This window comes from Convolutriloba macropyga, chromosome 4, assembly GCF_964194025.1.
Source record: "Convolutriloba macropyga chromosome 4, txConMacr16.3, whole genome shotgun sequence".
NCBI classification, from domain to species: domain Eukaryota; kingdom Metazoa; phylum Xenacoelomorpha; order Acoela; family Convolutidae; genus Convolutriloba; species Convolutriloba macropyga.
The window spans coordinates 55,002,629-55,025,054 of NC_134471.1; the positions used below are offsets into that span (position 1 = coordinate 55,002,629).

At 32.8% G+C, this 22,426-nt stretch overlaps 4 protein-coding genes across 5 annotated transcripts in view; 3 read left to right on the forward strand and 1 right to left on the reverse strand.

Annotated features, from left to right (window-relative positions):
- Nucleotides 1-22,426, forward strand: part of LOC142337770 (uncharacterized) — a 346,563-nt gene that overhangs the window by 179,399 nt on the left and 144,738 nt on the right. The window lies entirely within an intron of this gene.
- LOC142337764 (dynactin subunit 4-like) overlaps nt 1-22,426 on the forward strand; it is a 618,078-nt gene that overhangs the window by 179,398 nt on the left and 416,254 nt on the right. The window lies entirely within an intron of this gene.
- The window catches only part of LOC142337760 (uncharacterized), a 94,446-nt gene continuing 79,328 nt past the window's right edge, over nt 7,309-22,426 (reverse strand). The window contains exons 7-10 of the mRNA XM_075387257.1: nt 13,824-13,925; nt 8,866-8,948; nt 8,292-8,467; nt 7,309-7,762 (exon numbers count right to left, since the gene is read on the reverse strand). Of these exons, the coding sequence (XP_075243372.1) occupies nt 7,482-7,762; nt 8,292-8,467; nt 8,866-8,948; nt 13,824-13,925 (642 nt within the window). The 3' untranslated portion in view covers nt 7,309-7,481. The remainder of the gene's footprint in view (nt 7,763-8,291; nt 8,468-8,865; nt 8,949-13,823; nt 13,926-22,426) is intronic.
- LOC142337761 (uncharacterized) overlaps nt 13,629-22,426 on the forward strand; it is a 97,632-nt gene continuing 88,834 nt past the window's right edge. The window contains exon 1 of the mRNA XM_075387258.1: nt 13,629-13,652. The gene's annotated coding sequence lies outside the window, so the exon portion shown is untranslated. The remainder of the gene's footprint in view (nt 13,653-22,426) is intronic.

The window sequence follows — 22,426 nt, forward strand, 5'->3', positions numbered from 1 at the left end:
GTGTGGCAAGTATTGGGCAGTTTTGCGAGAATTGGGTTCTCTGTGACAGGAATTTGGTAGTTTTGGCAAAATAGAGTAGATTTTGGTAAGAATTGGGTATAATTTGCTAAGAATTATTTAGTTCTGGAATAGAAAGGGATGTTTTTGGACTAGAATTTGTTATTCTTGGCATGAATTGGGTTTTTTTAGCAAGAATTGGGTACTTTTTGTCAAGTGTTGGGTTTTTTATTAAGAATTCGTTATTTTTTTTGAAGAATTATTTTTTCTTTGGCAATAAAAGGGTAATTTTTGGCAATAATAGGGTATTTTTGGCAAGAATTGAGTATTTTTTGTCAAGAAGTGGGTAATTTCTGCCAAGAATTGTTTTTTTTTCGGCAAAAATTGGGTACTTTTTAACAAGAATTGTGTGTTTTTTGCGTGGAATTGATTATTTTTGGCAATAATTGGGTATTTTTTGGTCACAATTTCGAATTGTTTTGGTAAGAATTGTGTTATTCTGGGCTAGAATTGGGCATTTTTGAGTTGCAATTGGGTATTTTGTACAAGAATTGGTTATTTCTGGGCTTATATTCGGTATTTATTAGGTATGAATTGGGTATTCTTGAGTCGAAATTGGGCATTTCTGGCACGAATTGGTTAGTTCTGGGCTTGAATTGGGTACTTTTTGAGATGCATTGAGTATTTGTGGCAATAATTAAGTATTTTTGGCAACAATTGGTTATTTTTTGTTAGATATGTGTTTTTCGGTAAGAGGTGGGTAACTTGGGAACTTTTTTCAAAAACTGAAAAAAGAATTTCTTGGTATTCTTCATCAATTTTAATTTTGGTTTTCTTTGTATATTATGTTAAAAAACCATTGGAGATGTTTTGGATCATATAGCTTCAAAATGCTTTTTGGTTCCAGTTTTCACAATCTAAAACTGCCAAAAATACAAACTTGTCCTCTTTTCCTGAATTTTAAACTACATCCATTGGATTCTGCGTTAAAAAGTTAGCTATTAAGATTTACAGTAACACACAATTCCAAAAAAAATAGTTTGAGGTTTCACGTTTCAGAATCTAAAACTTCGAAAAATACAAACCTGTCCTCTTTTTATGACTTTTAAAATATCTCCATTGGATTCTGCCTCACAGATTACGCTATGAAGATGTACTGTAACACACATTTCCAAAAAAATAGTTTGAGGTTTCAGGTTTCAGAAGCTGAAACTTCGGAAAACCAAAAAGTTTAACTTCTTATATTTAAAGAAATCATCATCAAATGCTTTTTGTATTAACAAACTAGAGGAAGTTAATACAGCGTAACATTCTCGGAGAAAATTTTTTTTGTAGTTTGAGGTTGGAGAAACTAAAACTAAAAAACCCGAAACAATACTCTGTCATTGACCTTGAAATTATCATCATTGAATTCCACTTCGAAAAATACCCTATAAAGTTGTACTGTAACGTACATTTTCAAACGAAAAATTTTTTGTTTGGGGTTTCAGAATCTGAAACTACGAAAAAACAAAAAATTTCAGTGATTGTTTTCTGTGCTTTAGTGTTTTTCTTTGAAATCGTGCGTGAAAAAAACTTTAATCGATTATTAGAACTTGATCTGAAAAATTTGATTACGGTTTCGGGTTTTTGAAATTGAAACTACCGAGAACAAAAACCGGAAACTACCAAATGAAACTGCCAAAAAATCGGTTTCTTGCATGCTTTCACATTACGAGGAGTAAAAAAAATTGAAAATGGAATTTTTAAAAACTTTTTTCAAGAAGTTTTTGTGAAAAATTTCCGATAATTTGAAATTATTGAAAACAAAATTTCATTAATAATCAAAAATTAAATAAAAATTATTGATATTTGAAAAAGTTATGCTTAAATAAAAGTTTGAAATTAAAAGTTCTGCAGATGGAAATTTTTAAGTAGTCAAGATTATCTGAAGTGCATTAGAGCTGAAAATCAATTATCCCACTTGTAATTGTTCGTAATTCTGAAGATATTAGGACGTAATTGGTAAATTACTCTGATTAAACTGATACATTTAAGGACTAATGTTGGACAACAGTAAATAATTCGTGACGAATTGGTGCTCATTAAACCTATGTGGATTACCTGAGAAGATTCGTTTTCACAAAAGATGATGTCAAAAGATGATGTTTGTAAGGTCACTAAATAATTGGATTGTCAGGAAGAATTTAGACAAATACAGATGATGGCAAGGTTGTCCAATTTTTGTTACATTTTAAATAATGATTTGATAAAATTTTGTTATTTTGCTTAAAATTTAAGTATTTTTGACAATACTAAAAAAATGGGAAGATTTGGGTTTTTTGACGAGAATTAGCTACTTTGTGGTGAAAATTGGTATTTTAGGCAAGATTTGTGTGTTTTCGTGTGGCAAGTATCGGGCAATTTTTGCTAGAACTGGGTTCTTTATGAAACGAATTGGGTATTTGTTGGCAAAATAGAGTAGATTTTGGTAGGAGTGGGGTATTTTTTTGCTAAGAATTGTTTATTTTTGGAATAGAAACGGATGTTTTTGGGTTAGAATTGGTTCTTTTTGGCAAGAAGTTGGTATTTATTGGCAATGCTTGGGTATTTTTGGCAATACTTGGATGTTTTGTTTCGAGATTTTGATGCTTTTGCCATGAATTGTTTTTTATCAGTAATTGGACAATTTTGGAAATAATTGGGTGGTTTTTTCGAGAATTGCGTATTTTGTGCAAGATTTGGTTATTTCTCGGCTTATATTCGGTATTTATTAGGTATGAATTGGGTATTCTTGAGTCGAAATTGGGCCTTTCTGGCACGAATTGGTTAGTTCTGGGCTTGAATTGGGTACTTTTTGAGATGCATTGAGTATTTGTGGCAGTAATTGAGTATTTTTGGCAACAATTGGTTATTTTTTGTTAGATATGTGTTTTTCGGTAAGAGGTGGGTAACTTGAGAACTTTTTTGAAAAACTGAAAAAACAATTTCTTGGTATTCTTCATCAATTTTAATTTTGGTTTTCTTTGTATTTTATGTTAAAAAACCATTGGAGACGTTTTGGATCATATAGCTTCAAAATAATTTTTGGTTCCAGGTTTCACAATCTAAAACTGCCAAAAATACAAACTTGTCCTCTTTTCACGAATTTTAAACTATATACATTGGATTCTGCGTTAAAAGGTAAGCTATTAAGAGTTACAGTAACACACAATTCCAAAAAAAATAGTTTGAGGTTTCACGTTTCAGAATCTAAAACTTCGAAAAATACAAACCTGTCCTCTTTTCATGACTTTTAAAATATCTCCATTGGATTCCGCCTCAAAGATTACGCTATGAAGATGTACTGTAACACACATTTCCAAAAAAATAGTATGAGGTTTCAGGTTTCAGAAGCTGAAACTTCGGAAAACCAAAAAGTTTAACTTCTTAGATTTAAAGAAATTATCATCAAATGCTTTTTGTATTAACAAACTAGAGAAAGTTAATACAGCGTAACATTCTCGGAGAAAATTTTTTTGTAGTTTGAGGTTGGAGAAACTAAAACTAAAAAACCCGAAACAATACTCTTTCATTGACCTTGAAATTATCATCATTGAATTCCACTTCGAAAAATACCCTATAAAGTTGTACTGTAACGTACATTTTCAAACGAAAAATTTTTTGTTTGGGGTTTCAGTATCTGAAACTACGAAAAAACAAAAAATTTCAGTGATTGTTTTCTGTGCTTTAGTCTTTTTCATTGAAATCGTGCGTTAAAAAAACTTTAATCGATTATTAGAACTTGATCTGAAAAATTTGATTACGGTTTTGGGTTTTTGAAACTGAAACTACCGAGAACAAAAACCGGAAACTACCAAATGAAACTGCCCAAAAAATCGGTTTCTGGCATGCTTTCACATCACGAGGAGTAACAAAAATTGAAAATGGAATTTATAAAAACTTTTTTCAAGAAGTTTTTGTGAAAAATTTCCGATATTTTGAAATTATTGAAAACAAAATTTCATTAGTAATCAAAAATTTTAAAAAATATTGATAATTGAAAAAGTTATGCTTAAATAAAAGCTTGAAATTAAAAATTCTGCAGATGGAAATTTTTAAGTAGTCAAGATTATCTGAAGTGCATTAGAGCTGAAAATCAATTATCCCACATGTAACTGTTCATAATTGTGAAGATATTAGGACGTAATTGGTAAATTACTCTGGTTAAACTGATACATTTAAGGACTAATTTTGGACAATAGTAAATAGTTCGTGACGAATTGGTGCTCATTAAACCTATATGGATTACCTGAGAAGCTTCGTATTCACAAAAGATGATGTCAAAAGTTGATGTTTGTAAGGTCACTAAATACTTGGATTGTCAGGAAGAATTTAGGTAAATACAGATGATGGCATGGTTGTCCAATTTTTGTTATTTTTAAATAATGATTTGATAAAATGTTGTTATTTTGCTTAAAATTTAGGTATTTTATGACAATACTAAAAAAATTGGGTAGATTTGGGCTTTTTGACGAGAATTAGCTACTTTGTGGTGAAAATTGGTATTTTAGGCAAGATTTGTGTGTTTTCGTGTGGCAAGTATCGGGCAATTTTTGCTTGAACTGGGTTCTTTATGAAACGAATTGGGTATTTGTTGGCAAAATAGAGTAGATTTTGGTAGGAGTGGGGTATTTTTTTGCTAAGAATTGTTTAATTTTGGAATAGAAACGGATGTTTTTGGGCTAGAATTGGTTCTTTTTGGCAAGACGTTGGTATTTATTGGCAATGCTTGGGTATTTTTGGCAATACGTGGATGTTTTGTTTCGAGAATTGGATGCTTTTGCCATGAATTGTTTTTTTGGCAATAATTGGACAATTTTGGAAATAATTGGGTGGTTTTTTCGAGAATTGGGTATTTTGTGCAAGAATTGGTTATTTCTGGGCTTATATTCGGTATTTATTAGGTATGAATTGGGTATTCTTGAGTCGAAATTGGGCATTTCTGGCACGAATTGGTTAGTTCTGGGCTTGAATTGGGTACTTTTTGAGATGGAGACGTTTTGGATCATATAGCTTCAAAATATTTTTTGGTTCCAGGACTCACAATCTAAAACTGCCAAAAATACAAACTTGTCCTCTTTTCGCGAATCTTAAACTATATCCATTGGTTTCTGCATTAAAAGGTAAGCTATTAAGAGTTACAGTAACACACAATTCCGAAAAAAATAGTTTGAGGTTTCACGTTTCAGAATCTAAAACTTCGAAAAATACAAAACTGTCCTCTTTTCATGACTTTTAAAATATCTCCATTGGATTCTGCCTCAAAGATTACGCCATGAAGATGTACTGTAACACACATTTCCAAAAAAGTAGTTTGAGGTTTCAGGTTTCAGAAGCTGAAACTTCGGAAAACCAAAAAGTTTAACTTCTTAGATTTAAAGAAATTATCATCAAATGCTTTTTGTATTAACAAACTAGAGAAAGTTAATACAGCGTAACATTCTCGGAGAAAATTTTTTTGTAGTTTGAGGTTGGAGAAACTAAAACTAAAAAACCCGAAACAATACTCTGTCATTGACCTTGAAACTATCATCATTGAATTCCATCTTGAATTGATTTTGACCTGTTTTGAAAATTTTGTTTCCTTCGCTCTTAGTTTAGTTTATCAGTTCACGCTTCTATGAAAATGTGGTCGGAGTTTTTTTTTGACGCACACTTTCAATATACCAAAATTTAGAAATATACCAAAATTCATTGTCTTTTTTAATGGCTTTGGGAACAGGATTTCCAAAAAAATTAGGGGTACAGTTTTGTCCACGAGTAGTTTAAAATATTTTTTGCCATCATAACGCTATTCTGCAAGCCATCTAACGCGATTCTCATTCTTTTAATGGTGTGTAGATTTAAATGTAGCAAAGCTATGAAAGGTACCAAAAGTACGAAAGTACCAAGGGTAGACATAGACATCAATGGTTTTGGGAGCACTAAAGTTGTTTCCATAAAGTTTGCTGTCAGCGCCTTTTATGTCATAAATTTACTCGATAATAAAAGGGTAATACAAGTTTTTTATTGATATGCAATTCCAGCTCTCTGGAGTAGACATAGCGTAGCGTATGTTTTTGATTAATTTAAAAACTTTGAAATTAAGAACGTTTAATTTTTTTTTTGTTTTCTCGGTATTTTTTTGAGATTCGTTTTCATCAGTTCTTCTGATTAATAGAAGTAGGCTCCTGTATTCCAGGTTTTTGCTTTTTATTTCCCTGAAAGTTGCTAGAACCTCCGTTTTTCTTTCAAAGGGAAATCCAAATAGCTCTGCGAAAGCAAAGTTACGTGTGCTTCCTTGTTTTGTTTGAAGGACTCAGTTTTCAGGTGCTTGTTTTCATTTTCTATGTCACGTGAATTTTTGTTGGAACTTTTCTGAAAATGGCAGAATTTTTATGCGTGCTGCTTGAATTTCAAAATGCTTTTTACTATAGTTTACTATTAGTTTTTTTACATTAGATCGTCAACCGAATGTGATGTTACGCATTGAATGAGCCAGTGCTCGTATTCATGAAAAGATTTGATGAAAATTGTCTTTGGATTTTAGTCAAAATTAACATTTTCTGATATTTCATTTATTTGACATCATTTGATATCTGATTTACAAAAAGAGTTTTATATCTTAGAAGACTTCACTGTTCGCAAATTGATCTTAATAAAGTTGGCTGTGACAAAACAACCTTAAATTCAAAATTTTTACACATTTTGACACGAAAACATTAACGATTAGGAAACTTGATAGTAGAACATAGAAAAGAACACAGGAAATTATCTTTTCAAGAAAAAGAAAAATGTAATAAATTTTTCCTGCGGTTGGAAAAACTCTAGCTGACAAACTAAACTCTCTTGGGAGAAGTTGTTATATGAAACAAAGAATAGTATGTTTTTGATGGCATCTTCTTTCTTTCTTATAGTTCCAAAATTTACAATTCTAATCAATAAATAATTGAAAACAGAGTTTTCCCGAAAAGCTCAAAGAGACCTCTTGTCCTGGCAATTCATTAGGCCGAAAGTTTTGATGACATAAAAAAATTATAGATCTATTAGTCTGTTACCCGTATTAGGTAAAGTTCTAGAAAAGTTACCCCAGAAACGTATGAGACCTCTTCTCGAAAAAAAATAGACATACTCATTGAAAGTCTATTTGATTTTCGGCAAAGAAAAAGAAACACTCGTAACTTTTCTGGAAAGTATCGGAGAGGATTGGGAAAGCAATACCAAAGAGACAGCGGCATTGTTCAATGATCTAAAGAAAGCGTTTCAAACTGTCAAACAGAGCATTACTATAGCATTTTGAACAAAACGCAGTAAATTAGTTAAAATATGTATTACATCATGCTCAATTATTGCTACGATAAGGTCAATTTATAAAATAACATGCGCAATTTAAACTATTGCGATTGGCAATGGGTTTTTATTAGTGTTCAATGTATCGAACTTTCCGCCAGACTTTTGTTTTATACTTCTGCTTCATTAGGGACTTATTTCTGTTTCATAAACTTGGCAATGAGTTTCGCTATATCATTGTCCTCGAAATGTTTCTTCTTTTCGATCTCTTCGATGTGTTTCATAGCCGTTTCGGCGACAGTTTTGGCGTCATATGGATCTACAAGGTCTGTCATGCTTATAGTCAGCTCTTTTCCGTCGGCTAACTTGACTTGAATGCTTGAGTTCGTGAATTTGTTCACGATTTGTTCATCAAAGGAAGCGGGGTCAAACTGCAGGTTGAGGACTTTAATCAGCTCAAGAGGCTTTGAGCTGTCTGAAACATAAATAAGCTTGGTGAGATTTCGAGGTTGGTTTTGCGTTTTATGAGGTAACTATCAATTGTAGTGATTTCCATTCAAGGCTGCTCTTGTGCTAGAAAGTAGGAATAGTAACTTTTTGGAAACTAAATTTCTAAGACCAGTTTATGGACAGTAATTGGCTAACTGGCGTAGTTGTTTTTATGGTGTGGGGTGGCAAAATTTTTCCCGAATATTCCTGAGTGGGTTTTCAGTTCCCGGTCCGTTATTATTTTGTCCAAGATTCACATGAGAAAAGTGGCGTCTGCTTACAAATCTTGCCATGAAACGTAATTAAAGGAGCTGACTACATATTTTTGGCACATAGTCACAAAGGCGTAAACGAGAAAAGGCGTAAGATCATTTTCCAGACAGATTTTGAAATAGAATTCTTTCCCTTCAATAGCTTTTCATATTTTTTGCTATTCAAGACGACAGTTCAAAGTCTGAGCATTGCTTTTCGCGCTTGGGTGAAAAAATTTCTTTTGTTTCTTTATATGAACTTACTAGCATAGACAGACAACCATCCGAACTGAGTGAGTACTTTTGCGACAGCTGTGTTGTGTTTCTCAATTGCTGTCATCATCTGTTCTTCTGCTGCCTGCAGTTCACTGTACACATGCTGCAGACTGGCCTTGGTGGATTTCCACGCTCTCTTGTATCCCTTCCACTCTTCATACCACCTTCAGGAGAGAATTTTTACAAACAAAATAACAGACAAGTGTTCGGCTAATTAATCATGTTATGGTAGAAATTTATGGTATAATTAAGTCACTTTTGCACGTTCATCAGAAATTGTACATATTTCGCATTCAAAAGATCAAATTTTTTGTGTAAATACTGCTTTAAAATCCACAAATTTGGGCAAAAGTGTTGCTTAGTTTCTTTTTGGAGCATGGCGAATATGGTTAACGTTCAGCTGTTTAGCTATTAACTGCTTACCTAATTAACTATAGATTAGCCCCCTGCTTCAAATACTTTTGGTCAATTTTATTAGTGCTCTCTGAAAGCGGTTGTTCAGACGTGTGCCCTGGTTCAATATATTTCGACTCCTCTTACGCTAGTGTTCTTTGATGAATACCTTGGGCAAATGTCGTTGATGTCCATGTTGAAGCACTCACTGTCACAACTCTTCACAAAGTTCAGACATAGCGATATATTTGCCTAAAATATACACCAAACTTTAAAATTCAAAGGGTTCGAATTGTATTAGGTCGCTTTTAGGACTGAGAGGAGTATTGCGAAGTCTCCTTTTTTATTACCGCCTTGGTCACGCAGAAACAGAAAGTGGAGCGAAAAGATATGTGGTTTTTTGGCGTAAAATTTTTTAACTCTAAATTTAAAGTAGAGTGGAAAAAATTCTCGCTAGTGGTTTATTTGTTCGCTTGGGGCAAGTGTACTTTGATCTTTCTGTTTTTCAATTTTTCTGATGGGTTTTTTTTCTAAGTTGTTTTCCAATCGATTAATAGTCCACTCTAAAAGTAGTTTTTTTGTTCGGTCATTGAAAACTCTTTGAATTGTGGGCCAGGACTTGTCCTGCTACGTTCGATTAAAACGTTTGTTTGCGTTACTTCAGTTCAGAGCCTGTTCAACATTTTGCATGAAATCTTGTTGATTTTTTTAGGTTGGTTTCACTCCTCTCATTTTGCTCAATGTGCTTTTATACAGTACTTGCTGAGTAGAACAATCTGAAATAAGCAGAGTCAATACTGAAGAGCCAAATTGAAAGTAGAAACTTTAAAATGTCATTTGTACAACTATCAGTCTTTTCCATTTTTTGTTCTTTCAATTTCAATCGGGATTATGGGAATCAACGGTAGCTTATTTTCCGACAATCTGCCGGGTATCCTTTAATTTTCTCTTGGGTGAAATTGATGCAGGAAGTGAAATGCGTAAAAATTCTCTTTTTTTTTGCGGGTAAATTGTGAAAAGCACTGCCAAAAGAGAGTTGTTTTTCGTTTATGCTGACAGTTTTGAGAGCGAGAAATTGAGTGAGAAATTTTCTCTCGGCGGCCAAATTTTTTTTGTTCTTACAAGCAGTTTTAAAAAATTGATTTCTGCTCTATAGGTTTCAATTGGCTATTTTAATAACACAAGGGTTGATCTGCGTTTTGGAGTTTTTTTTGATAAAATATATGAGTGTTAAGCAAACTGGGAGGTTTTAACTGGGAGGTTTTAACTTTTAATTTTTTTGAGAAATTTTTGCAATATTTATCTTATTGTTCCATTTTATTTCATCGATTGGGGACGAAATAGACACCCTGGTAGGAAGTTTCAATAAACAGTTTATCTTAGTTTTTGAGTAACAATGCAAAGGTTTTCGAGAAAACAAACTTTTAAAAATTAGAAAGTTTAGCCATTTTTCTCAATTGCTTGCAGTTTTTGTTTTTTATTTCCAAAAAAGAAGAGTTGGTTAGGCTATTACGACATGACTAATAAATGGTCATTATTGAATGATAACAGAAGCACGAAGGAGGATTTTCACTTGAATTACTGTGTCAAATAATAAAAATTTTTAATTTTAAGAAATTGTTTGGTTAGTTTTTCTGTTCTTATTTGGCATCAGATTCATTCGAGTTGTGTTACAGTTTCTACGAGTTTTCAACTATTTTTTTTTCTAAATGTATTTCTAGATCTAGTTTTTTTTCGGTTTAGTTGAATAAAATTCTCTCAATTGTAGTTCAGGACTTCCCTGTTGTTTTTTTCTGTTATTTGTGACTACAGAGCTTTGAAGCTATCGCGGCCTTGTTCTCACTACAAGTCTGCTAGCTATGTTAAACGTTTTTTGTTTTTATTAAACTCTTTAAATTCAGGCTTCAGGGCAATTTATGAATTTTGGGAAGCACAAGCTCGGGGCTAGATAATTTTGTTAGCTGCTTGTATTGGAATCCAGTGCCACTTTTCACAATTGGAATCCAGTGCTACTTTTCGCAATTTTCACAATAAATTTAGAGAAATGGCAATTTTTATCGAACGTTGTGCTTTATTTTGCGGTAACCACTGAATGCCGTTTTCTGTTTTTCTGAAGGGTTTTGTATCATCTTTTCGAGATACTTATAATTGTTTTTTTCATCCCATTAGTTTTCAGATCTCATATTTTTCATTAATTGATCTGAACGAAGTTTGAAGCGATTATTATAAACGTGTTGCTCATTTTGCTTGACCGAATTGACTTTTCAGGTAACTTTTACGCCCTTGACTGTTTCGTTTTGTGTGAATCAGATTTCTCTCGCAATCAGAAGTGTCAGCAGCTGAACTCAAGTGGTGGCAGTTCAGTACTAAAAGTGGTATGAAAAGTACACCAAATTTGACGTTGTTCACTATTATTTTGTTAGTGTAACCTCCAATGACGTCATTTGGAGACCCAGCGGAAGCAGGCTGCAATAGAATTGAGTTCCACTAGTCGTTTAAGGGGAATTGTTTAGACGTTAGTGAGTTGTTTAAAATTTTAACGTTTCACAACCGTTTTTGTAAACACCTCATAACAGATTAATAAAATTAGAGTTTAGTTTGCTTGCAAGCGCAGTTTGTACCAATTATATTAATTATGTTAGATTTTTCATGCAGTTAATTATGCTACGGATTATTTGGCCGTTTTTTGTCTCAACAATGAGTTCCTGCCTTTTTTCCTGAGAAATAGTGTGCTCTGGCGCACTAACTTGCTGAACAGTTTTATAAGTGCATTAATAGTCTCAAAGTGTGATTTCGAAAGTTGAGCTCCAACACCGATTTCGGCTCTTTAGGTGTAAATTCCTGATGTGAGGGGCAATTTGATGTTTTTAGTTACACCACTCCTTGCCTATGCCGCTAACGCTTCATTTAAACCCACATCCCGCCCACTCAACCACTGAATATTCGCTTACTTACTTAAGCTATGAACTACCAAAGTCAACCCTTCGCCAATCGTTTGAGAGCAATTAGCTTGACGCTGGTAAATATTGATCTCAGTTCAGAGCATAATGCCAATTAGCGAAACAATATCAATGGAAGTATAGTGAAAAGTCTACGCCCCACAAACAACTCGGACCCTTGAAAATTGGATTAAAAGTCCAGCGATCTAGCAACTGAGATCGTGGGTCCCGGGAATTGAGTAGGGACTAAAAATGCTGCTGGTAATATGTCTCTGGTCAATTCGATTATCAATGTGAGAACAAACATAGGTGACGAATAGTAGTACATCTGACATCCTTAACTGGTTCTGGTAACTGAACAAATATGTTGAACTCATGCTCATGATTTTGTGCTTTTTCTGTTTTTTCTTAACTTTGACAACCTTCTGTTCATGCTGCTTAAGTTGGCCTTAGTTGGTTCTTTCTTGAAGTAAAGGGTTAGTTAAAATCAACAAAGTACATATTCTCATAATATTGCCATATATGTTGAATTCATACTCATAGCCATTTTTTGTATGTTTACATTTTTCTTTTTCTTTAGGTAACGAATTGTATTAATATTAGTACTACGTATATTATTGCTTTAATTGTATCGGAATTAGTTTGTTTTTATGGGGTCCTATTACAGTTTAACTCAGTGTGCAAAAATCCTTCTGCTGGATTCATTTTACATTAGTGGTAGACATATTGGTCAAGAACCTTTTTTTCGATTTTTTGTGCATTTAAATTCCTCTTCGTTAAAATAACAAAATTTTTTGGAAAAATATCAATTAAAGTTTGGTGGAAAAGACAGGACGCATAAAGGACACTTGACGGTTGGCTTTTAGGGAAGAGTCCTTCCCTATACAGAATTGAGAACAAATATTACCTGCGACTTGAATATTTTCCCCTCAATTTATACCTGATGGTTAATGGTGTATCTATCATCAACAACAGATTCTGGTAATGCTACGAAATTTGTTAACTGATCACATGTTTTTGTCTTTGTGCTTTTCCTATTTTTTTCTCAACTTCTGACAGCCGTCTGTTCGTGTTCGTATGTTCTGAATTTTGTTTTAAATGACCATATGTTTTGAGCTCATGCTTTGTTAAGGCTTAGTATTAATATTATAACTGCTTATATTAATATTCTAATAGTATCGCAGAATTCGAGGAAAAAGGGCTATCTATGTATTGTTTTTTCGTGGGGTCCCATTTCAGTAGATAGTTTTTCGTAACTGTTTGAAGGCTTTTCAAGCTATTATGTGAAAGCCATTAATTGAGTTCTGAACTCAGTCTAATGACAAACCTAGTGGATTCATTTTTATTTTAGCCGTAGCCATCTTTGTCAAGATCCATCATGAAGTTTGTCGTTTTTTTTGTGAACATAATGTCCTTGTCTTAGCCCAGATGGGGAAAAATTGTTTTGTTGAAAAGTTATCGAAGATAAGTATAGCGAAGAGATGCGCCCCACAATGGAATCGAACCCTTGACCGCTGCATTAAAAGTCCCACTCTACAGATAAAGCTAACAGGCTCCTGGATCAATGGAGGATGAAAATTCCGGCCGTTAATTTTTTGTATCTGGTCAGTCAATTATCAATCTGAGAAGAAATAGTACCTTTCGACTTGAAACATACGTAAGCAATAAACTGCTATTTTTAGCGTTAAGAGTAGTCTTATCAGTCAACAATTTCTGTTGTTTCCAATATCCAACTCGAAATAATTATTTTCTTTTCGGTTGTTGGCTAGATGAGTTTTTGAAATGATATTGGGCGAGGGGGTTGCTCTTTCAAATGTTAAACCGGATCATTCTAGTTATTTCATTATTTATAAAAAAACTAGTTTATCTTTTATGTTTTGCCCCTGTGCCCTTTTTTGATCCTCAGTTACAAATTCTGTGTTTCCAAATTGATATATTACAAGGGTGTACAATTTTCAGTTAAAGATAGTTCATCAGTGTGGATGCAAAAGAGGAGCAAATCTGATAATTCATTGAGGTAATTAAATTCGTTTTCGTTTATGTTTTGTGTTTACCAGCATTTTGGGTATTCAAGTTTAGTGGTCATAAAGCATATATAACGTGTTCATAATAAGTAGAAATTTTAGTTTCTTTTTTGTTTTAGGTCAGTATGGTGTTGGCTTTGAGCTCAATTAAGATGGAGACATACCTGAAGTTTGTCACATGTTGGCAGCGAACCTAGTACTGCTGGATCGAATTTGGGTGGTTCCTCGACTTCAACTGCTGTCGACTGCTGTGTTGATGTCGACTTCTGTTCAAATAAAAAGTTCGAATATTTTTCTCCACATAAGTTTCCAAACTATTTTATCTACGTTATAAGTATCGATGTTCAAGAAACTTCAATTTTTTTCTTTTTCGGTTCTCCGTATTGCGCTTTGTAAATGTTATGCGACTTCATTGAAAAAAAACTTTGTAACTAGTGAATGTCATCATTAATAATTTCAAGTTTGCGACCAGTGAGGCTCGAAATCACGACCTTAAGTTTTGAGAGTTCGTCTCATGATGTTCACACAAATATATAGAGAATTTAAGATGTCCTTTTGTTGATCAATTCAATGTTTTCTACTCTAAAAAGACTTTATAGCTGAAGTTTGAAATACTAGTAAATGAAATTATTTCCTTTAAGTTTTAAAACTTAGTTTCTTTATAAAAGAGTTTTGATGCTTTTATTTTAATCCCATCTCTGGTAATACATTAACCAGTTAGGGTGTCATAAAAAAAATTGGGCGTACTTGCTATGATGATTCACAATCAAGCGTAAAAGAGTCCACCAGGTTAATTTTAAATTTTTTTTGTCCCCAGGGTTATAGCGTTTGAGTTGAAAAACTGACAAGGCGGCTCGGTAATGTGCGATCGCACGTAAGGTTCCGACCCCGCTCATCCACAGTTTTGGCATAGTTGTCTACCAAATGAGGAACAGATGGAAAAACACAAAAAATTCAAGTATTTTTCAAAAAAAAAAAATGGTGTATGAACGAAAAGATAGCCTCCAAAGCAAATAACTCAGTGGAGTAAAAAATGATGCATTAGATTGATGAGATAAGCCGATATTAAGAACGCGAGCGAACATGAACGGCAAAATCAAACAACAGCAAACATTAATTACATTAAAAAATTTATGTCCGTTTTAAAAAACAAAACTTAATAACAAAGTCAAAATAGCGTCAGATAAAACTGAAAATAAACAAAATAATTTGTAATTCACCAAAAAAATGGTTATTCGCCAGTTGATAATAAAGCTTGATAACAATTAGACAAAAAAGAACAGAAACTTTAAAGTTAGAAAATTCGCTGAATTTTTTAAAAAAAAAACAATTAATTTCAAAGTAATGAAAACCATTAGGAATCAACTAAAATATCCCATAGGTTTACAATTACCAATGCTTCTATAGAATTGAATTAAGAACTCTTGGTGTTCAATTTTTTATGCAGTTACAAAAAGAACAACAAATAGACAACAAACTAAAAATTAATTTAAACTTGCCAGAAAATGCTTTGGGAGCCGTAAAGCCATACTTTGGCCCCCAAAATAGGTTCGATTGCACCTTCGTCGAACAACGATAATGTATTCTGTGACCGCTCGTTAATGAAAATAAGCAACAATTAGAAAAAAAAAGAAAATACTTAATAAGTAATACTTATTTTTTTTCCAAAGACATAAAATTTATTTCAATTTATTTTTTAAATTTCAATTTATTTTTTAAATTTATTTCCAAAGACATGAAAGCCATGAATTACAAAATGAAAAAATTGAATAGGTTCGTTTATTCTTCCAAAGGAAGCCCTCAAGACCTGAAATTATCATGACAGATTTATCAGAACAAGAACATTATCAGAACAAGTCTTACATCTACAAAAGAACGTCAAATATGACAAAAATCAAAATTAATTGACTTTTTTTTATGTGAAAAACCCGTGTCAAAGCCAGTAAGGTCATAACGAATTCTTTAAAAACATTAGATTTTGTGACACCAATCCCTTTTGACACCTTCTCTTGACAAAAATAATGTCATCTTTAGACTTTAATTAACGAGACCAGGGAACAAACAGACAATAAAAGGAACAAAATTGCGAAGTTGAAATGTTTTTTTTTCATTTTGGAAAACAATTGTTTTCAAAGTCATGAAAGCCATTATCTATCTTCTAATATCAGAACATCGGCTGATCCACTCTTCTAAGAAAAGCCAGTCAAACCGAGTCATTGTACAGGAAATTGAATACGACTAAAAAGACAAAGTAAAAAGGACAGTTAAAGACAAATTTTAAAAAATTCTTTTAAATTCTTCGGGAAAGTACTCTCGAAGCGGTAAAGAACCACAATCTATACCGTTAAGGATTTAAATATTATCAATTTTGCGTTTCTTTGAACCCGAAAATTGTGATATATGAACTGACAATAACGTGATATTTTGACAAAACTAGAAAACATTACAAATGGGCAAATACCTAAAAATTAAAAAAAAAATTGTGAAATCTAGTAATATCAAAGCCAGAACACAATAACTTAAGGCGTAAAGCCGCAATAAAGACTAAATCTGAATTCAGCAGAAAAAAGAGCACTCTTTGATTGCTGACACTAAGTTACGAGTTGACCAAATTAAGAGAAAAATGGAGGCAAAGTTTAATAAGCCATTTTTTATTTAAAAATCAAGTATTTTAAAAGTCAGAATGACCATAAGCTTTCAAGCAATAAACTAGTTAAATTAATTTTGAGCTTATTAGGAGGCCAATAGGAACTATCACTAGTGAGCTTTGATTCGAAATGTTCTGTTATTTAATTAATATAAAAAAGATCGAACTTTTTTTTTATAAAAAAACGAATGACGACAATCAGAATTATTTTTAGATTTTAACGCCCAAGATTGGCACAGAACTAATTCTGCTATTTCTGATTGTCCATTAGGAATATTTAATTTTTGGAATTTCATTGATATAGATATTTTGTTAGTTAAAAAATCAAAAATAAATGTTGCGTTTTTGATAATCAACGAATAAAGTTAGCAAAAAACGGCAAAGTTTTATTTACAGAGCACGCTCAACGGAAGTTGAAGTGCAATTAGCCCCATTTTCAGTCTACAAAGATTGTGTTAGTGGTGTTTGGGTGTGAACTTCCTGCAAATTTAATCAGAGTGGTTTAAAGAAACTTATTTCGAGCTGTTTTTGATGAAAAAGTCTGAATTTTGTGAAATATTTAGCTGGAATTTGTCACCAAAAAATTCCATGAAATTAGCCGACAATATGTTTTGTCTTTAAACGTAAAATCAACAACATTTTCTTGTAAAATTTTATTAAATTTTATCAAAATTGGCGAAATTTTAGTCAAAAGTTCCGAAAAAAGGTGAATGAAATCAACGGAATTCACTCTATTGTCTCGAAAGTTTAAACATCGATATCTCCCTGTCGAAAACGAAAATCAAAAAAATCTTTTTAATTCCATATTCTACGCTGGACAAGCTTTCTAATGATACCAGTCTCAACTCTCTATGATGAATATATCGATCGGCCAAAATTGACTGAACAACAAAAAACCCATATGAGTATATAGTTCCTCCCCCCTCAAGAGGTGTCGGAACAAAAATTAGCAGGGTAGCCGAGGAACTTGTAACACTGTATATCTGTTTGATTATTTTATAAACTTCAGTTTAACGTGATTCGTATTGTCTTAAATGGTTCTCTAAGCAATTACAGTCAAAGCTTAAAATAACGATGTAAGGAAAAATTCAAATCTCTTATGTTTTCATTTTCAGTTTTGCGGTTTTTGGATGCTATTTTTCAGTATCGTTATATAATTCAGTATGCTATATTTTTCAGTATGCTAAATAATTCGACCGTTGAGTGTTATGATAATAACACTAAGTTTGCGATAAGGGTCCATCACTCACTACCTTAAAATTATGAGACTTATGCTCTGCTGACTTACGCACCCGATATTGTTGAATAATGTTATTGACGTTAAAGAACGTTTGTTCTAGTGTGGTTAATACTTTCCAAGAAACGCACGCTATTTTCTTGCAGCTAGTCCTAACCTCAGCCATGTTTGAAAATGATTTAATTTCAGCAATCTTGAATTCTTTCATTAAGAAAAGAGTGTGGTTTTTTGCTATCAGTTCTAACATAGAATGTCTTTGTTGTATACTGTGGCATTCATATCGTGAGTCTGTCACATTGTATTCAGTGAAACCTATTGAGAACTGAAAACTTCCTTGATCAATCCCCTTCACAAAAGACCTGATTAATGAATTTTGAAATACTACTAAACGAAAAAAATTAAGCTGAGATTTTCAAGGTGACTTTTAATATTTTTAAGACTACTTTCAACTCTTTAAAATTGTAGCCCTAAGAGTGCTGTACTAGATTTATATATCATTTTTCGGGATCTGAGTTAGTACACACTTGTAGCATTTCCTTCATGATTGATTCAAGAAACGTTTACAAAATTTTGAGTTATTTTTGACTTACATTTGGTTCCATATTGTCTTTTCTGCGTTTTATATATCGATTTTTGGGAAATATTCAAATATTATCTTGTTTTTTCTTGGTATTTCATTTTTCGAATGCCATGTTAAAGCTTCGATGTGGCATTGAACAAAATATAGTGACTGGTGATTTTTAGCTTTAACAATAGAGAATTTGTGACCACTTTCAGAATACTAGACCTACGAGTTGCCCACTGCGCAATGGAATTTGACGTCTTCAGGCTTTGAATGGGGATGTCGAATAATTTTATATTGAATAATCTTTTTTTATAACGTGTGGTTACTACTTTAGAGAAAATGCAATTTTTTATTCATAAAATCAAGAGCATTTGATATTGATTTAATTTCAGCAGTCTTTTGTTGCTTCTGAAAGGCGATTTTTTGCTATGAGTTTTAATATACATTGTTTTATTTGTATATGACCGCTTTCAGCTTGGGAGACTATCTCATGTTATTCACTAAAAGTTATAAGAAACTAAAAATGCCTCTTCTTTGATCAGTTCATTGTTCAATACATGAAAAAGACCTAATGAATGATTTTTGAAATACTGGTGAGCGAATTTATCCTAAAACTTGGTTGCTTTGAAAACAAGCTCAAATGCTTTTATTTTGTTCCCCTTCTCTTGTTAGTCAGTGGCTAGTTAAGATCTGATATCATTTTTGCGCTCTTGCTACGATAAATCACAATCAAGGCTATGATCATTCCCAATCAAGCTTACAAGAGTTCACTGGGCGCTATATTTGTGGCGCTAGAGTTAATTAACTTATTATTTATTTGGGGATCTGAGCCGGAGGCAACATGTAGCACTTCCTATTTGTTTGATTCAATACAGTTTCACACAATTTTCAGATTACTTCGACTTAGAGCAGCTATTTTATCGACGCTTTAACTCTCTATGACTGGCAAACTTCAATTCTTTGCCTTGTCATTTCCTGGTTTTGAGCGTTTTAATTATTATACTGAAGCCTTGGTTGTGAAAAATTAAAAAATGTTGTAACTAGTGACTTTTTTGGTAATAATATAATGATCGCGAACAGTGGTAATCGCACTCACAACCTTAGGTTTAATCGCACAACCTTCGATTTGGATGCGCTGTGGTCACTGACTTAATAAAGTTTTGGCCGGGTTTTGTTGAAGAGTTTACAGATGTGGTTAAATTTTTCACCATGTTCGCTGATGGTTTCCTATTCCTGCCGTTTTTTAATACTGTTGAGTAGTAATCAAAGTTTCGCAGTATACTACTATTCTAGTTAGTCATAAACTCACGTATTTGTAAAAGGGATTTACTTTCAGCAAATTTGTGTTGTTTTATCAGAAATAGTTGACTGTTTTGCTGTCACTCCCAAGCTTTCAAGAAGGTATTAGGCTACTTCTAAATATGTAAAATTGATATGTTGTTAATTGCTCGAAAATTTTTGGTAGATCTGAGCAGGCGGTGATTTGTAGCTCTTCCTAATTGATTAAAAAAGTTAAGCTCAAAATCGTGATCATTTATCTTACATTGTTCTCGAAGATACTTAATCTAAACCTAAAGTACTGATTATAAGTAAAATTCAATCAACTGTTTTTGATTTTAAGTATTGCATTGCGAGATGTTATATTGCAACATTGGTATTGACCTTGCAAAAGTATATTGAGAGTAATGTTTGGCAGCATTGGTAATATTAACTTTTCGACTCTAACTGATGGCCGGAAAAATTTGAGACTGATGCGCTGCTGACGGTGCTATTGTCGCTGACGGTTTCAGCTTCCTCCGGGTTTATCGATTAGTATTATAAGAGAAAACAAAAACAATTTAGATGCACAGGTGTGGTTAATACTTTTGAAGAAATATTGTTTTTCCCAGATAGTCATAAACTCAAGTTAATTTGCAACTGATTTAATTTCAGTATTCTGAGTTTCTAGTTTCTAGCGACCTTCAGGGTCGGTCTCATGTTATGTTCTCGAAAACATACAGAATTTAAAATGTCTCTTCCCTGGTCAAATCGATGTTCTTTACTCAAAAAGGACTTGGTATTTGAAATTTTAAATACATGTAAATGAATTTACTGTAGATGAGTTTGAAACTTAGTTTCCTACAAAAAGTTTTAATGCTTTTTTTGTCCCCATCTTTTGTAGGTTAGTAACTCGTTATGATGTGCCAAGTTTCTGCATTCCTGTTATGACCATTCGCAATCAAGTTTTCAAGCGTTCACTAGGTTAATTCTGAAACTCATATATTCTGGTCTCAGAATCGTAATAAAATGAAAGGATTTGCATTTTATTGGGTCATATGAGCCGGCAGAAACTCGTTGCAGTTCCTCGAAAAATTTTACGCAAACGTGTATTGAATGATTCACCGAGCTATTTTAATTTAACCTTAAAAGTATCGACTTTAGGCTAAGGTCAAATTATTACGCTGTGATTCGTAGTTTTGCGGTTTTTGGATGTTATCTTGCAATACGGGTATTGAAAATACAAAACGTTTAACGAAATGTTCGTCACTCTGTCTTAAATAGTTCTCTGCGCTATTTTAGTTCAAGCTTAGTATAGAAATGTTGGTAGAAGTTCAGGTCTTTTGTTTGTGATTTATGGTATTGCAGTTTTATGATGCTATATTGCAACATCTGTCTTGAAATCTTGATCTTGTCTTAAATTGTTCTCATAGCTAATAAAAGTTAAGACCAAATTATCCATGTTATGAAAGAGTCGAAAATTACGTTGTGATTGTTGGTTTTGTGCTTTTAGGATGCTATTTTGCAACATTGGCATTGAAGAAACAAGAGATTGTATTGAATTATGATTGTTACAAATAATGATATAAAAGTTGCGACCAGTGAGACCCGACTGTAAGATTATAAGACTTATACGCTACCAATTGCGCCTTGCTCGCTGGCGGTTTTTCGTTCCTACTGTTATTTAAATAATTTCATAAGGAGTAACCATAGAAGGAGTAACCATAAGAAGTAATCATATTAGCTCAAGTAATTTTGACATTGATTTAGTTTTCTGCAATCTGAAAGTTTCTGCTATAAGTTATATTACGTACATTTTCCTACTACGTATTTTTCGTGTATAATTTTTTCGAGGTTTTTTTATGGTATGTGGTGTGTCGTCTTTTTCGTCCTCACCAGACCAGAACATCAAGGAGTCTTCTGTCACTCAATAATGAATGAGAACTTACGAAGTCTTTCCTTAATTAGGTCATCGTTACTCAAAAAAAAGATGTTATAAAGGAAATTCCAGTTACTTGTAAATGAAACTGTTTTAGTTTCTTTTTAACCTTGGTTTCTTTTGAAAACAGCTTGTATTGCTTTTTTTTGTTCCCACCGCTTGTAAGACAGTACCTATTTAAGGTTTACCGTTGCTGTAAACCTGAGGTGATAAGTGAGGTTTACTTTGAGGTGATAAGTGTTTACCGTTGCTGCTATGACCATTCTCAACCAAATTTACATTTAATGAGAAAATTTTTTAAATTTTTTTATAACCTTTCACCAAGCTTTTGATTCTACAGCTAAGCACGTGAAATTTGTTTGGGTTTTTCAGCCAGCTGTTGACAACTCTTAGCAGTTCATTTTCCTCTGATTCGAAAATGTTAAACGGAATGTTGATCTTGCTGTATTAAATATTTTTTCAAGCCATTCAACTTAAGCCTCATATGTCGATGTTGGGAAAGATTCATAATGTACGTTGATAGTTTGGTTTGAGGTTTTTGGATGCTATATTGCAACATCTGCATTAAATGAATCCGAAATTATATTGAATTATGCGTTGTAGAAATAATACTAAAAAGTTTGCGACCGTTGGGGCTCGAACTCACGACCTTAAGATTGAGACTGACGCTCTGCGAACTGCTCCATGGTTGCTCAAAATTTTGTTCTCCTGATGGTTTTTATGCGTAGATTTTAGAAATCAATCATAGTTCGGAACTTATTTATTTTTAAAAACTCAAGTAAAATTGAAACTGATTTAGTTTTCGCAATTTTATGGTTTCCTACATAAAAAATCTTTTATTTTTGCTATCAGCTTTTAAATCCATAGTTTTGTTTCTTTTGGCGACCTTCAGCTTAGAATTTGTTGTCAAGTTGTTGACTAATTGATGAATTGGAACTTAGGATGTGTTTCCTTAATCAGGCTAGTGTTACTCAAAAAAGACTTTTTAAATGAAATTTCATTTACTTGTAAGTGAAACTATTTTAGTTGATTGTTAAACTTCGTTCCTTCCGTAAACAACTTTAATGGTTTCATTATGTTCGCACCCCTTATAATACTTCAGTTATAACATTTTTATTCTCC